At 48.1% G+C, this 18,135-nt stretch overlaps 1 protein-coding gene across 8 annotated transcripts in view; it reads right to left on the minus strand.

Annotated features, from left to right (window-relative positions):
* SLC39A11 (solute carrier family 39 member 11) overlaps positions 1-18,135 on the minus strand; it is a 416,650-nt gene that overhangs the window by 125,280 nt on the left and 273,235 nt on the right. For all 8 annotated transcript variants that reach the window (XM_027080525.1, XM_027080527.1, XM_027080532.1 and 5 more), the window contains one exon: positions 12,414-12,584. In XM_027080525.1, coding sequence (XP_026936326.1) covers positions 12,414-12,584 — 171 coding nt within the window. The remainder of the gene's footprint in view (positions 1-12,413; positions 12,585-18,135) is intronic.

Here is an 18,135-nt window from a genome sequence, read left to right on the forward strand (position 1 = left end):
GTTTGTCAACTCAGGTACTAACTCAGCTGTGCCTTGGATAACACATCAATTTGTTAAAAACGCACACAGCGGAAGAAGCTACTTCTCTTCTTCCAGTCGTCAGAGCAAAACTCCTTTCCTCTTCTGTCCAGCAACCCGAAGGAAAACAAGGGAATTTGTGGCTCGGTTTCCTTGACAACCTTATCTTCACTCCAGGCACTGTCTCCCGTCTCTAAGCAACAGGGTACTCTTCAGAATTACCCGGAGGTAAAACCCAGCACTTATCCGGAGCCTTTGAGGACCAAGCAAATCAGAGCAGAGCAACTGGTCCCTTACAGGGCAGGGGCCCAGGAGCATGGAAAGGGGAACGGGCCCAAATGCCCTCCCCAGACCCCATGCACACCCCAGCATTCCCCCCCCCCCCCGAGCCCCTGGCGCTTGGAATTCCACGCCTCCACCCTCCTCCCCTGGTTTATACCTCTGTCCTCTGCAGGGGTCAGTGACTCAGTTCATCAGTTGGCTTCCCCCCTCACACGCCCCACGGCCGACAGAAAAGCCCTACGTGGCCCGTGTGTGAAGGAGAGGCTGACCCCGGAGCACAGGGCACAGAAAGGAAAGCTAAGATGCCACCGTGACTTTTCATAAACAAACGGCTCGGCTGGAGAAAAGTGTTTGATTAAAAGAGAAGGGTGGCTGGGTTGACATTTAAGAAGACTTTGTTCGCACCTGAAAACAGGATTCAGAGATTTTGATTTCTTCCCTGGCACCATGAACCCACCTCTTCCCTAGCATCTCTGCGCCAGGAAGGGTTTCTGAGAATATACAGAGAGGAGCAAGTGAACAAAATCTCTGGAAGTGAAAGCTCTGAACTTTAATGACAGCAAGAGAAGAGAGCTGATGAGTGCAAAGCGCAGAAGTTCAGAGGGAATGAGATTTGGAAGGCAAAGGTGCCGGTAAACGGCGCTTTCCACTGCCATGTCCAACAATCAGGATCACTGCTGTTTACCTGGTACCTTTATGTCTCAGGCAGGCTCATTTCCACGACCATAGTTCGTTCTTATATCACCCGTGAACTAGGGGGTGGGGTGAGAATTATTCACCTTCCTTCCTTCACCTTGGAAAGCTGTCAAACGTAACGATCGCACTGTTATTTTCAAAATGAGATGAAAACTAGAGACTCTGATTCCTAACTCTTACTTATCCGTGGTTTGGCTCGTCTAAACTGCTATAACGCAAATGCAATTTCCAAGTTTTCTTGTCCCCAGGAGCTGTGAGTTATTTTCTGATTAATGTTTTTCGGGAGTCCATTAACATGACAGATCTGTTTGACATTCCTGTCTTTGTTCGTTCTCCTTTGAGTGGAATTATTAAGTAGACAAGCCCGATTTCACCGTCAAGCCCTCATCTGAGTTCCATTTCCAATAGCTGCTTTGCCGGGGGTGGAGCTGAAACCTCGAGCAGGGGCTGCAAAGATCAACTGATTAGGGACACTTCCAGGGTTAGGAAAAATACCAAGTAGTGGGAGGAGAAGATTAGGGGCTGGGGGAGTGACTGTGCTGAGTAATTTGTAGGACACGGGGGCATGGCAAGCATTGGCACAAGGTCCGGGGCAACAGGAAATGGGATCAAATATATACTCACAATAGCTACCAACCAGGGCAAGGGCGGGCAGAGTCACAGCTGATTAGGGCGAGACCTTGAATGAGGATGTGGTGCTGCCCCTTCGGGCAGGTAATACCCAAAAAACACAGACCACGGGGTTGGCTAGTCTCTAAAGAGTTGGGCCTCTGAAGATGGGTGGTTTGAAACGGCTTGAAAATCTAGGTGTTGGAGGGAGCTCGGCTTCATGGAAAGCCCCCAAGGGGCTTCACACAGACTGAACTGGCAACCTTTATGCTGTCAGGAGCCATGCATCTTCTCCTCTCTGCGCCCAAATCCCCAGGCTGAGTGCACCACCTCTGAAGTGGTTTCCACGTCACCAAGAAGATGTGAGCCCAAAGCAACGGACGTTGTTAAGTGAAGTCACATCTGTGCTGAGCGGGGAGTTCGAATGGCAATTACCTCCCTTAAAAGGGAGACAAACAAACGAGAGCAGGGATGGACCATGAAGTACATTTAGGTGTCATTTCACTCGCTGTCATTTCACTCGCTGTACTTAATCAGAGAAAGGAAAAGAAAATGGAAGGTTGATTTCAGGATTCATCCTTGGTTAACTGTTATTTGCAGAACACAGTAACATTTTAATTATTTTCAACGCCACATCATAACAGCTATCAAGGGAGTACAGACAAAATGGAATAAACAGGGACTTATTAAATACATAATTAATGTGCACTAAAATTAGCATATATGAATATGAATGAGCTGAGGCCATTATAAAGTACGCACCTCAAATGTTATCAATCGATTAAGCTGCACCTCGGATGTCATCGATTGATTAAACTTGTTACCTGCTACAGCTTCTGAACAAATGAGGTCACTCAACAGGGGAGAGACAGACTCGTCAGAAGATGACACGGTTCCCTGGAGGGTTCTCAGGCTAGCGCGAAGGGGCTGGGTATTTTTATAAACCAAAATTTTAGAAACGCACCATTCTCTTTACAGGGGAAGCAAGGACAAATCAAGCTCTTGTCAAAGATCATCGCGAAGCCAGCGGGGACTCTGGAATTGTTAGGTAGTAACACAATCATACCTTCCATTACTGAGGATGGCGGCAGACGGCACGGGGCTGCTGTCCTGGTGGGTTTTCCAGGAGCAGGAAAGGGTCTGAAGGTATTTCTCACGCAGCCTTGGGCTTGGATGGAGCCGCCCAACCGAACAGAGCAGAAGTGATAAAATTCTGGCAGAAAAGGTGACTGCTGACAGCAAGGTGATCTGCCCCGCAGCCACGGAGGCGGGTCAGCGCTCTGCCTGTGTATTACCTCCCAGTTACCTCGTTAACTCCTGGAAGAAAGAGACCAGCCTGATGTCCAGCCAGCCAGTGGCTTCGAGCCTTCCTGCCCGCCGGTGTGCAGGGCCTCTTCTCATCCCCTCTACTGTGGACGCAAACACTGCCAGTTGGTCCTACAACGTCTGGGCTCAATCACAACTCTTTAAACAGTAAATATGACTTTTTATGCACCATCTTCAAAGTCTTCGATGTTCGCTGAACCAAAAGAAAGATCACACCTTTGCACTGAGAGCTCGTCTTGATTCTGCTGACCTCCTGTGAGAATCGATTCATCCTGCACTGTATTATAATATGTGTGTATAAACTTTCTCCTGTTGGATTGCAAACTCTTTCAAAGTAAGGACCGCCTTGCATTCTTTTTTGTACCTCTGGGAGCACCTACATCTGTGCCATCCAAAGTGGCAGCTACTGTGGGACTTCCCTGGTGGTCCAGTGGGTATGACTCCACGCTCCCAGTGCAGGGAGCCTGGGTTCGATCCCTGGCCAGGGAACTAGATCCCACGTGCACGTCGCAACTAAGAGTTCGCGTGCCTCAACTAAGAAGTCCTATAGATCCCGCATGCCACAACTAAGACCGGTGCAGCCAAAATAAATAAGTAAATATTAAAAAACAAAACAAAGTGGCAGCTACTAGCCCTGTGTGGCTACAAGACACTTGGAATTTGGCTAGTATGATGGAGAAAATAAATAATTTAATTTTAATTAATTTGTTTAAATTTGAAAACGGAAGAAGTATAAAATCTTTTTGCAGTAGGGCGACATTTTACTTGAATCACCCAGAAAATGATGTGCCAGAAGTGTAAAATACACACTGGATTTCAAAGACTTCATGAAAAAGAACAACGTAAAATAATCTCGATTTTAAAAATAATGATTCTATGTTGACATGATCATATTTTGGCTAATTTAGGGTAAATAAAATATAGTTTAAAAATCAATTTCACCTGATTTTTTTTTTTTTTTTTCGGTACGCGGGCCTCTCACTGTCGTGGCCCCTCCCACTGCGGAGCACAGGCTCCGGACGCGCAGGCTCAGCGGCCATGGCTCACGGGCCCAGCCGCTCCGCGGCACGTGGGATCTTCCCGGACCGGGGCACGAACCCGCATCCCCTGCATCGGCAGGCGGACTCTCAACCACTGCGCCACCAGGGAAGCCCCCTCACCTGATTTTTTAAATATTTTTTTTAACATGGCTCCTCTAAGGTTGAAAATGACATACGTAGCTTGCATATACTTCTATTGGACAAGGGGGATCCCGGTGCTCCATATATAGAAAGTATCCAGAAAGTACTGCTGCTGATTGATTATTTGAACACTATAAACATGACTTCCTCACCTCTCATCTGGTGCCATTACAACCAGAGAAGAGCATTTTTCAGGCCACGGATCTGGGTTAGATATATAATCTGTGACCAGGAAAGAGAACACAGAAGACTAGTGACAATGGAATAAAATCACTTGTGCCAATTAATTACCTCCTCCTGAAATGGGTTAAAAGTGCAGAACAACAATAGGTTGTAAAGTGAGAGAAGAATTCAGAGAATCAGACCAGAAGAATACATTTCATTCTTATCTCAGCTGCAAATGGGCCTCTGGGCTTCTTGACAGCAGAGGGTGAAGAAAAAGGTATACACACGAAATTACAAGTATCGTTTCAACAAGGGAGACAAAGCTTTTCCAGGTGGTGCATTCTGAAATAACTATTTAAGAGAACTGGGTGATGAACTGGCCAATGTCCCCAGCAAAAATGTGACCATAAATGCCACGATGATTTTCATGTGACAGTTAATGTCCTTTCTTCAAACTCCAGGATGAGTCAGGAGCGGCTGTTCTGTGAGGGGCTAAGCTGACACAGAACAATGATGTCGCCCTGCTCGGGGGACGGGTGTGTGTCTCTTCGCGGACAACACATCACGCCCAGAGGAGAGCGTGACTAGCTGACCTGGGAGCAGCCCCCCATTGCCCCCGGACACTGGACATGACACAAGCCTGCAGCACGATTCCCCTGCACAAGCCGCCCTCACCCTGTGCCATCCCCACAAAACCAGATCAGAACCAAAGGGAACAAGAATGACGGCGCCACAGGGATGACCCTGTGCCACCCTTAATTCATTAAAACAATAAATATATCACTTGCAAGTTTTGATCGCTAAGTATTTTATTCATAACGTATTTTTGACACACCCCATGACTGAGAAAAACCATCTCAGGAAACAAAATGTCTTCCCTAAATAAAACTCGTCCCAAGGCAAGCTTGGGTAGGCTCTGAATAATTGGTGAAGTTACATTCCCATGTGGTCCATCCAACAGCAGCGCCAGCCAGCAGAACTCTCTGTGATCGTGGAATTGTTCTCTGTCTGCTGTCCAATATGGCAGCCATAGCTGCATACGGCTCTCCAGCACTGGACATGTGGCAAAGTACAACTGAGGGTCTAGATTCTGCATTTTCTTTAATTCTGATCAATAAAGAGTAGAACATTTGGTGGCTCCAGGATTCAAGCCCGGGCCTTTCTGACTCTAAACCCTGTGCTTGTCCACATGGCTAGTAGCTGGCATTGTGGGCAGTGCACCTCCAAAAGGGCTTCACGCAAACCATGTTCCAGCCAAGATCTTCCTGGCCATAGTAGAAAGACAACTGGAGGTGACTGGATTGAGTCCTGATACAAAAATAGGTTCAAATTCTCTTGCTTTGACTTTTTTCTTCAAGTTACATAACAGGTAGAAGGAGGATATAACCTAGGAGATGTGGAAATGGGTCTCCATTTCAAACCCTCATCCTTGTGCAGCCTTAGAATGTAGCCTTCCTGATCTGAAGGTCAGAGAGTAGGGCACAGGCATCTGTGTGTCTGCTGGCCTTGGGGCCAGAGTTGATGGCGAATCTAAAAGTCGCCTAGTCGCTTTCCAGGGATCGCGCGGGGATCCGAGAGCTGCGATTTCACTCTCTGGGTGTCTCTGCCGCCAATTGTCACGCTCAAACCCAACAGACTGATTTGGGAGCGTGCTACGAGTTTCTGCTACGGCACACGCCCAGGAGCACAATATGCCAAGCAGAATGTCACCCCACACAGGAGCCTGCGCTAATTATAATGTCAGGCTCCCCACTGAGAATCGGATAATTACAGGAGAACATTACAGTGTTTCCAAACTCCTGGAGTAAACGCATCTTCACATGTAACCTCCTGGAGGCGAAAAGCAAAGTGATCTGAGATGGTCCCACTCGAGACCACCGAGACCAGAACTGAACGATCTTTGGGGAGCAAAGGGAAGCCAAAAGTAGGTGGGAGGAGGGGCGTGGGGACCCGGAGGAGGTGGAGGGAGATTAATGTTGTTCGGGCATCGTGATCTGCGCTACATGGCAGGCAACACGGGGAGCGGCCTCGCTTGTTGCCATGCTGTCACCTCACTGAATACTGAACAGCAAGATAGACGTTATCTCCGTTTTACAGCTGGGAAAACTGAGACTCCCATAAACTTACCTAGGGACACCCAGCTAGTAGAGCTGGTGACTGCAGGGTCCAAGCCCTGGCCTTTCTGACTCGAAATCCTGTGCTCGGCCCCTCCCTCCACGTGTCCTTCCTTGACGTGGTTGAAGCGGTGACCGTCTGCCTGGGAGTCCCGACCGTCCTCGCTTGACGGCGGTGGTGGTGGGTGTGTCGGGGGCTACACGGTGTTCACCCCGCACACATGTGTGCAGGGAGCCCACAGCGGCAGGTGCCCTGGCGGGGATGCGGCTTCCGCTCCAGGCTTCCTCCGCCCACATCTCCTTGCTGAGATGAGCCTGCGGCATCAGGAGTGACCATCATGGATGCTAACGCCTGGCGTGGCAAGCTCCAAACAGTGAGACGCACTTGCTGAACTTTTCTGGAATCACGGCTGAAAAGCTCTGTGATCCACCGGAAGGAACGCAACGGAGCTCCCTACGGCAACAGGCAGACTGGAGGCGGCATACAGAGACGAGCGTGAATCACGGTCTACCGGGACCTGCGGTGTGACCGTGAGCTCGGTCTTTGACCTCTCTGGGTCTCAGCTGCTAAAATGTAAACCAGGGGTGCAGATACCTAAATCATGTACGTGGAGCACTTGACGTCTGGAGCTTCGAAAGGCCCCAGGAAACGGTGGCCTCCGGTGTCATCAGGGCATTGTATTGCTGCCAGTGATTTGTGGTTTCGAGCGGGGCTCGGCGTACTCACTGACTGAGCCTGGGTGTCTGGCTGCACAAAATGTCCCTCCAGTTTCTGGGAGCAGAGCAATGTGAAGCGGAGGCTGCTGCACCAGGGTTTTCCCTGGAAAGTTCCATGGCTATTAGTAGAATTTTCTATTCACTCTTTGCCCCAGGAAAATGAAGACTCAGGAAGTTCTCCTTTTGAGCTGTTGGCTCCTTTCCACACACGCTCAGTGCAGCCTCGTCAAAGCCACAGCATGTGGAGACCATGGCAGGATGAAGCAAGTGCCCGGGCTCAGGCCACCAACAATCCCTGGAACCTGGGAGTGTCACCTTTTCCTGGCAAAGGAGACTCTGCAGATGTGATTACCCCAATTACCTGGGTGGGGCCCACACTGCAGTCACAGGGTCTTTATAAGAAGGAGGCAGGGGGAGGTAAGATACAGAAAAGGATGCAGTGTGACCACGGAGGCTGATATATATATAACTAAATCACTTTGCTGGACAGCAGGAATCAACACAACACCGTAGGAACTTCCCTGGTGGTGCAGTCGCTAAGAATCTGCCAGCCAGTGCAGAGGACACAGGTTCGATTCCTGGTCCGGGAAGATCCCACATGCCGCGGAGCAACTAAGCTTGTGAGCCACAACTACTGAGCCTGCGCTCTAGAGCCCGCATGCCACAACTACTGAGCCCGTGTGCCACGACTACTGAAGCCCACACGCCTAGAGCCCGTGCTCCACAACAAGAGAAGCCACCACAATGAGAAGCCCGTGTTCCCCAACGAAGAGTAGCCCCCGCTCGCCCCAACTAGAGAAAGCCCAAGTGCAGCAATGAAGACTCAACGCAGCCAAAAATAAAATTAATTAATTAATTATTTGAAAAGGCACTGTAAATCAACCATAATTCAATAATAAAAATAAAATAAAAACAAAAAGCATTTTTATCTGATCACATGAATCATATTCATGATAGAGAAGTTGAGTTATAAATCTCACAAGACAAGAAGGAAATAAAAATCAGCCATAATCCTGTAAATCCATAAGCCCAAGAATAACCAACCACTGTTAACACATTAGTGTATAAATCTGTGGGGTTTTGTTCCCTCAAACAAAATCACTTCGGATGAGAACGTCAAGCGTCTCATTTAAAGCCATGAAATGGGGTCCTATTAGGAGCCGTCAGGAGGACAAGCCAAACAATTAAAATCAACTGTCCTGCTGTTCTAGAGACACAGGCAGTGACCTCCAGCTCTCTCTGCATGACAGTCACAACCAGCAAAGCAAACTTGACCCCTGGCTCTGATGAGAGGAAAATATAAAGCGTGCGATTTACCCAGCCTCTTTTTCTATGGACCTCTATGAATCATGTCAAACAGCAAGCAAAGTCCAGCGTATCCCAGAGACCCACAGAAGTTAAACGCGTCCCTTAGCCCACCTGGCGGCCAAGGTGGATAGGAAACTGAGACACCTGACTCCCCTCCTAGAAAGGAGGCCAGGTCCCCGAATGCACCAGCCATCCCCGGAGCCCGAATGTATAATGTGCTTCAATATGAACTGTAACATGGGTTCCAGAAACAAGACGGCACAGGCCTTCTTGCAAGAAGCTCCATGTATGGGGGGAAACAGATACATTCAAATAACTGCATTCAGAGTGATAACTATCACGACAGAGGCAGACACAGGATACAGGGAGGTGTCACCCAGGAAGGAGTGATGAACACTGTGAACTAAATGAAATTAACAATGTACTACTTGTCTTCTTTTTCACCGAATCATCCAATGCCATAGCTGGAAGGAACCACAGGGATAATTAACACACACGCCTCCTCCCCTCCGTCCCCCCCTCCCTGCCAACCCCACCAAATTTTCCGATGGAGCAGTGCTTAAATGAGGTAAGTTCTAGAATCCCTTTAACCTTTAAATTTAAGCTTCTCATGTACAAAGACCATAAGCTACTCATGAAAAGAGATTAGTGGGAACTCGATGGCTGGTTGATTTTTAATTCCACTGTGACACAGAAAGGAAGCCTGTTTTCCGAAAGCCCGGAAATCCCTGGAAGGCTCCGAGCCCAGGAGTCTGTATGACGTGGCAGGAGAAGCCCGTTAGGAGACAGTGTGCTCCCAAGGCTACAGAGTGGGGTTGCTTTCACAGAAAACATGCCGTTTCCTTGGGAGATCATTCTCCAAAGGACTCAGCTCCCCGGGCCGAGCCATAGAAGGAACGTTTGGTGAAGGCGGAAGCCCCCCCCCCCATCCTCGGGAGCCTCTGCACCCACCACTCGCCGCTGAGCAGGGCTCACGTCTGCCGGCCTCCATCGGGCATCACCCTTTCCTCCTGAAACATTTCAAGTCCTTGCACGGCTGGACAGTTTGTTTCTCTAAAGCAGGGGTTCCTTCCTGCTCTGGAGCCGTGGGTGGACTTCGTGAGATCTGTCAATACCCCAAACTGCCTGGTAACTGGTTTGCGTGCAACCTTCTCTTACGAGAGGGTCCACAGCTCTTAGCAGATTCCTGGGGGGACTGTGAACCACAGAAGTTTCAGGACTCATTTATCCTTGCACACGTGTCTAAAATATGAAGCCAAGTGCCTTGGGTGTGCGCTCATGTCTGCGTGTGGGTCCTCGCGCTCCAGAAACCTCTGGGAGACAGCACACGCGTTAATAAGATTTCCTTTTAACTCCTACGTTTAAAAAAAAAGGTTTTTTTAAACAAAATGTCATCCCCAGGACATACAAAACTGAACCCGCCAAGACAAAAAAACTTCAAAAAAATCAATTATCCATTTAGTTGCTGTGAAAATCTACCTTTAAACCCAGAGACTCGGGGAACATCAAAGCTCTAGTTAAATTTTTAATAAACCATGAAGGCTAGCACTAAAGAAGAGACCTTTTCAAAGATAAGTTGGCAACAGACAAGCTCTTGAAACGGTTCTCATCAAAAGGCACGAAGCTGTCAGAAGGCAACGGTGGGCGAGTGAACTTCCCTTTAGACTGAAGTTAGAAGCTTGAGACTCTGGGACTGAGCCCCGGGGGGCCTTCAGAAACACATCTGTTTGTATTTAGATCTTTATTCTTTTTCAGCTGGTTAAAGAAGGAGTCTTAAATGGCAGAAAGACAGCCCCTAACTATTATGACTGAAAAGACGGCCTAGGTAACTTCTCTTCTCAAATGATTAGCATTTAACAGGTTGAAAGTGACCGTGGAGGTTTTGGAGCTGTGCCCTCTGCAGAGACCCTGGTCTCTCGATGAGCTCTTTAACATACTGGGGGTGAGTAGGACCAGATCCTTCCACCCAGGCAAATCCACTTTGGTCAGATTTGTGTGCTGGGGTCCCACGTAAGACATCATCTCAAGACATACTGAATAGCAAGCTCTCGGAAAACAACCAAAATAGTTGACTCAGAACCCAAAGGGAAAAAGCCAAGAGAAAAATGAGAGGGAAACAGATGCTGACAAAAACTGGAGCAAATTGGCCTACACAATCCTATGATAGAAATTCCTAAGATCAGGATAGAAATAAGAGAGGAAAAGGCTTCTCATCTAGAGGAAGATCCGAGCTGAGTGATTAGACAAGATGTTCTGAGAGATTTCATATGTACACTGCAACAGACAACATATTGATATTTTCATTCCTTAAAGATGACCAAAAGAAGTCTTCACTGCACAAGCAAAAGGCTATCAAGGCACACACGAGGGAAAAAACTCGGTTTGGCCGTGGCCTTCGCTTCCACAGTATTGAAGCCAGAAGATACCAGAGCAACATCTATAAGAGCTACAAGGAGAAATAGGTGCCTCTAAAAAGCTATGCCTCGTCCAGTCTTTGCTCCTGTACTGGGGTAACAGGTTGACATTATGAACTCTGCAAGGACTCAGATAATATATCACCTGGGGCTGCTCCCTGAGCAAGGTTGTCGCTCAGACTTGAGCTCCAAAACTATGAAAGATGGATCAGAATGTTTACAAACACAAGACTGAAGGAGTCAGGAGTATTATTAACGCTAAGAACAGCCACCACTTTTCAAATGCTCAAATGGCCCAGGTACTGTATAGACTGCATATATATATAATCTTCTTTAATTATCAAAATTGGTATAGTTTACTTTGTAAATAATATCCCAGTTATCTCAGTAGTAGCAGTATCCCCACTTCATAGATGAGAACACCAAGGTTCAGAGAGCTCACGTCATTTGTCAAGATAAACTAGTTAGTCAAGTAGTAGAGCTGGAATTCCGCAATGTAACCCAAGGAGATCCTCAGGGTTTCTCAATTTGTTTTTTTAATAATATCTTTATTCTTTTTTTACGCTTATCTGTCTTTTCTAGTTACTCCATATAAAACATATTATTTTTGAAACAGAACACCAATCGATTAAAATAAATCCAAAGACACAAGACAAATTACTCCAAAATGTTAAAAAGGAAAGGATTGGTAATGTAATAAGGAAGAACCTTTGTATTCTGTTACAAATTCACCACTAAAGGGATGTGGCCTATAAGCTCAGATTATACGTAATGGCCCATCTCTGGGAACCCTGCCTCCCAGGTAATGGGCATGAAAATACCTTTGTTTAGCTCAGAGGAGACATCCTGACCAGGCCCACCTGTGAATGGCTGCAGGGAGGAAGAAATTAACACACCCCCTCCGGAGTCTGACCGGAACCAGGAAATGTCTGACTTTACTCCCTCCCCTTTTAGTATAAAAGAAGCCTGAATTCTAACTCAGGCAAGATGGTTCTTTGGGACACGAGTCCACCATCCTCTCGGTCTGCTGGCTTTCCGAATAAAGTCGCTATCCCTCACCCCAACAACTCATCTCTCAATTTACTGACCTGTCACGCGGTGAGCAGTACGAGCTTGGACTCGGTAACGGTGACGACATCTCAGAAAGATGTCCCCGTGAAGAAAGCAGGTAAGGCAAACATCAGTGTACGACCGTACTGAATCCAATACTTTTATAAAGGATTAAGAAGAACCAGAGACACTCTGTGTTTACGAGAGGTGCAAGCCACAGCGATCAGGCAACAGCTATGAATTTATGCCCAAACGACGTGGTATCAAATATGTGAAGAAAGGAACTCATAGGTGGAAACTGGAGTGAAACTGTCTGTGGTAACTGGGACCAGAAGTTTTAACACGCAGTGATCAATCCAGAGCCGGTGACCCAAAAAATAAACTCAAGAAAGCTTTGCATTCCCTCCCCCAGGCCCCCTCAAGGAAGGACCAGCCTCACGATTGCCCAAGCCCCTTTTCCAGCCAGGCAGCTGAGCTGACAGAGTCACTTCACCCTCAGACCCGTGGCTGGACCGCTCGGGGCAAGACCTCACCTGGGATGTTGTGTATGGTGATGGCCAAGATGAGTAGCACGATCCTCCTCCAGCTGCTGCCGCCGGGCGGCACCGGGCTCCCTTGAGACGGCGCGGGGGCAGCTGGGCCCTCTGGAAGGTCGGTGCTCACTGCCTTCTTCCGCTGATATGCCTCGCCATTCTCACTCTTGTCTGAGCAAAAACGAGAGGGATGGAAAGAGAGAGTAGTTTGAAAACGGGCACGTCAGTACTTGGACAAGCGGCAGCTGGAGGAAGCTTTCAGGGCTGGAAAATGGTCTATTTCCTAACTCCCTGAGGGCCCGTGTGTGCTTCTGCCTGGTCCTCCCCACCTGCATTCATTCACTTACTCATTCATTCATCAATCAGTCCTTGAACAGACATTCAGTGCCCAATGTACGGGTACTAAAAAGGGTAAAAAGATATATGCTTATGTAGAGCTGAGTCACTTTTTTTTTGTTTTGTTTTGTTTTTGCGGTACGCGGGCCTCTCACTGCTGTGGCCTCTCCCGTTGCAGAGCACAGGCTCCGGACGCGCAGGCTCAGCGGCCATGGCTCACGGGCCCAGCCGCTCCGCGGCATGTGGGATCCTCTCGGACCGGGGCGCGAACCCGTGTCCCCTGCATCGGCAGGCGGACTCTCAGCCACTGCGCCACCAGGGAAGCCCTGAGTCACTTTGTTACACAGCAGAAACTAGCACACCACTGTAAAGCAAGTACACTCCAAGAAAGATGTTAGAAAAAAATGAGAAAATTTTGAATAATATGTTGCTAAACGGGAAAATTATAATATAGAATAAATAAAAATAAAATTTATAAATAAAAATAAATAAAATTATAAATAAAAATAAAATTATAATATAGAACGTGATAGCACAATTTTGTTTAAATTTATGTGTATGTACTGAAAACAGATTGAAAATATAAATGTCAAATAGTAAGCCACGGTTATCTCTGAGTACAGGACTTATCAATGAAAAGAAAAAGGGCAAAGAGATGAAAATGGGGCATCCTAACACTGCCTGTTTAAGAGAAGCAGGACTGAGCACAGATTCTGGAACTAGGCCGCCTGGCTCACTTCCTGACGCAGCCGCTCATCAGCCGTGTGGTGCGGAACAAGCTATTTAACCTCTCTGTGCCTTAGTTTCTTGACTTATAAAATGGGGTAAGAACAGAACCTATGCCACAAGGGTTTTGTGAGAATTTAATGAGAGGCTGCGCCAAAGTGCTCAGACCATACAAAGTGCTTATGTGTGGACTGTGGCTGCCGTCACACGTCCCCCCCCTCCTGCAGGAGGTGACCCTGCTCTACAGGTCACACTGACTCAGGGGGAAGCAACTCGGATGCCAGGCTCAGCCAATCAGATTCTCTCCCCAGGGATGGGGGACGGGAATGGGGAAGGACCACGTGACCCCCAGTGTGGGCTCTGCATCCGAAAGGTCATGTGATGTAAGGGCAGCCATGACGTACGTGTGCACGAATGGGAGGAGGGGGCAGCCGGACAGAGAGACAGAAGGTAACAGATGTACAGAGACAAGCAGAGATGGGAAACCACGCAGCCAGAGACAGAGAGACAAACAGACAGAAATACAGACAAATGGCAGCCTGGGTGCCATAGGACATTCTGACCCTCATGGGCCGACTAAGGTACCCAGCCCTTGGGTTTCATGAGCTTACCTTCCTTGTACAAGTCCCCCTGTGGGGGGAAGGGGGTGAGGGATAAACTGGAAGTACGGGATTAACAGATGCACACTACCAGATACAAAACAGATAAACAAGGATTTACTGTATAGCACAGGGAACTATATTCAATGTCTTGTAATAAACTGTAATGGAAAAGAATCTGGAAAAAAGGATATACAAGTATGTACAACTGAATCACTTTGCTGTACATCTGAAACTAACACAAAATTGTAAATCAACTATACTTCAATTAAAATAAAAATAAAATAAAGTTCCCCTTTGGGTATATATTTGAAAAGTGTCATTTCTTAGGGCCAGATTATGCCAAACACCCACGGTCTCCTGGGTTATTTGCTAATCCCTAATGGAGGCAAACTGCCTGGATCTGAAACACAGGACCGAGACTGAGGCAGGGAACCCAGGCTGCGGTTCACAGCAAAGGAAGGATCTTTCAGACAGGCTTCCTGCAAGAGGAAGGGAAACACCTGGGGACACAGATGGAGACAAGCGTCCCTCCATCACCTGAACCTGCAGAGCCTGACCCAGATGTCACAGACAGGTCACCAGAGCCTGTCTTTGGGACATCCACCACAGGGCAGGGCAACCCTACAGCCCAGCATTGGCTTTGCTACCCCAGGGGGATTACTAGTGGCCCCTTTCACTCCCCAAAGTGTCCTGGTTTGAAAGATAAATTTTATGGCTCCCCAGGTTGGGGGAAACAGCAGAAGCCTGACTGAGGCTCTGCCCAGATGGGGTCCAGCCGACTTGAAGGGTAGGAGGGAACTCTCCGTGGTAACTATTTCCCTTCTCTAGGGACAAATTTTTCACAAGCAAAATAATTCTCATCTCTAAGCTGAAAATTGCAGAAAATTTTTCCCAAAGTCAAATTAAGAAACTTTGAGGATTCCTTTACGCCTGAGCCCGGGCATCTGGTGCGGCCTCTCCTTACTCCTGGAAGTAAAGCAAGAAAAGGGCAGTTATCTCTCACCCCCTCAGGAGCTTCAAGACCAGGGTCTCACTCTATAAACTGGATCAGATCTTTGATTCCCTTTCCGGATGAGCCTATCTTAGTGGAATACGGTTTGTATGCCAAAAACATGAAAAGAAAACACCACTTCTTTTGAAAAGCCATTATGTGTTTGTTGATTCAAACCAAGCCAGTGCAGGCTGAACAGTAAGAGAGAGCCAGCGAGCAGGCAGACTCACTCCTCCCCAGCTGGTTCTCTTAGAAACAGCTGGATCTCAGACCCACTGGGGAGAGGGGGCCTTTTATCGATCCTCTGAAATGCCAGGGTCGTCAGCCCTCCAAGGGTCAGTAGGCACAACTCACGACACCGGCCTCTGGAGGATGCAGCTGTCTCAGGGGACAGCAACAACTCCTCCTGGACAATATTTGCACGAGCTGAAGCTCTTCACCATGTGGCACCTACACTGTGTGTGTGTGTGTGTGTGTGTCTGTGTGTACACTCGTGTGATTACCGCTGGGTACCATCTTTCTTGCCTCAGATATCAGACCGTCATTGTGTGTGTACGCATAGGTGTGTGTTTCTGTGCACACACGGGTGTTTTTATATCGTTGACAACACCTGATGACTCGGGCTGCAGAGGCTGGTCGTGGAACTGAACAAAACATGTGGGATTTCAAGCCCACAGACACTAAAGGCACAAGCAAACAGGCCCAAGTGTCGTGTAGGAAGGAAGCCGACTGGTGATGGAGGGAGCTCAGCTGTCTCCTGGACCAGTCAGTGGACACCACGGATTCCCTGGACCTCCTCTGCACACGCGGCCCTGACCTGGATGCTCTCCAGTGGGCATTGACAGGAACAAGAAAAACACACCTCCTCCCTTTGGGATTTTATAATTTAAGAGAGGACAGACAGGGAAGACGTGAATACATTCCTGTAAATCTAAGGGACAGAAATTCACACTCTCTAACAAGCGTGGGAGGCTAGACTGATTTCTGTCAGTGTCACAAAAGGATGCGACTCTGAATTTCCTACAAATAACGCACAGAGAACAATGGAGATGATGGGCGCCCCGTCAGCAAATTCCAGCACCAACCACGCGTTTAATAGGAACATCGAGAGGCATGAAGAGCTATTAACCGGGACGAGGATGCACGCCTCGCCTTGGGGTCCCGAGGTGTGAAAACTGATGTCACTGCCTCTCCTAGTGGGAAATGGGAGGGTATGAACGCCTGATGCACCTGAGAAAGTTAACTAAGCCACCGTTTGGTAACAGCCACGAATGAGTCTGCAACAAGGAAAAACAGTCCAAATAAATCACTACAGAGAGTCCGGATGCATTGCCAGCAATGAATCCCCTTGTCTCTCCCAGAAGGCTGCTTAAACCATTGCACACCATCCAGTAAAATGTCAGCGCCATGGACAAAGGGACGCTTAAAGGAGGCCTGGCGTGGGGTTAGGGGTGTTGCCAGAGTGATAAGCACCCGTGAGATTTCCTGGGAGGGGAAACGTCTGGGCATTTTTCGAGTAGGATTTGGCAAAGAGGAAGGACATTTTAGGGAAGGAACACCCGATGTCGGGTTCAGAAATGAAAAACGTCATCAGCGACATCCGGGAAGGGGTGATGCCAAGAACTTATTCTCAATTGACCCTCGATCCTTACAAAAGCCCCATGAAGTGGAGACCACCCCCTTTAACACACAAGGAACCTGAAGAACAGAGAGGTGGAGGAACTGGTCCCAGGTCACACAGCCGGTCCAAGATGGATGCAGGAGTCAAGCTGGGTCCTCTGCCTCCAGAAGCCACTTCTTCACCTGGGCCCCGTGGTTGACCAGGGGTGGGGGGTGGAGTGGTGACCTGCCCCTTTGCTCGCCAAAAAGGGTCACGAGCGAGTCTCTGCAGTGACATTTAGGAGGGTGAAACCCCAGAGGTTTAGCTCAGAGAGAGTCCGGTGAGCTTGCACCACACGACACCAGAAAAGGCAGAAAAGGCTCAGAGGGAACCTCGTATCTGTAATCAATCACGCCTGCTCGTAGACAAACCTGAAAACGTTTCAGGCAAAGCTGTTTCTTAACCCATCAGACCTACTGTTTTAAGTGTGAAGCAGCTGTTAAGCAGGAAGTATTCATTAACACCAAGCACTCGACACAGGGTTACAATCCTTTCGGGAAGGTGGAAAGGAAAGACTTCAAGGTTGCCCATCGTCAAAAAACATTTTAAAAAAGTTTAAACTCAAGCGTCTGTGAATCCACAGAAAGAAGGGGCCCAGTGCTGGGGTTCGGCCTACCGCCCCCCACTTCATCCTTCCGGGAGAGGCACCCCATCGCTAAGTTTGAGAATGAGAACCTCAGGAGAACAGACAGACCAATCCAAAGCTCACTTTTCCCGCTGAATCACCGGGTCACCTTATTGGACACCTTTTGTTCCCTGCGCTCTTCCCCCTCAAACAAGGGATTCTTGTACCAACATGCTATATTGCACAGCAAAAACAGAGCCAGGTCTGGTGGGCACAAGCCGGGGAAGGGGCGGGGAGGGGATAAGCCTCCACCCCTTGAAGTGAAAGGCCTTGATGTCTTTAAATCATAGGCTGTAAACCATTTGGGATCAGCGATGCTTTTGAAAGTACGGTGGAGCTTACAGTCCTCCCTCCAGCAAAAAAAAAAATACACAGACGATTTAAAAATAATGTTTGAATCCTTATGGATTTCAAGGTCGTCAGACTGAGCACATCTTGCTAGATAAATGCCACGGTAACCTTCGTTTCATAACCCGGGGGCGTCTCAGCAGGAACACAGGATGTTTGCTGTCCCTGTGCTGATGTAACCCGCCAAATCTAATAGGCCCAGTGATGGAAGCTCAGGCCTCCAGTGAATAACGGCAACGCTAATTAACAGATCACCAGCCACAAGAGCTTTAAAAATGTCCCCAAGGTATCACTGGAGATGATCTGGTTGAATTAGCACAAACAGGCAAATCCTCGTCTGCTAAACACAGAAAGCTTCAAATCCCTGGAAAAACTCCTTCTTTCTAAACCCCTGCTATAAAACCTAAAATGAAGAGCGGTATATATTCACTATG

Source organism: Aethalodelphis obliquidens, unplaced genomic scaffold (assembly GCF_003676395.1).
Source record: "Aethalodelphis obliquidens isolate GAN/ISIS:26980383/991018 unplaced genomic scaffold, ASM367639v1 scaffold44, whole genome shotgun sequence".
Lineage (NCBI taxonomy): Eukaryota > Metazoa > Chordata > Mammalia > Artiodactyla > Delphinidae > Aethalodelphis > Aethalodelphis obliquidens.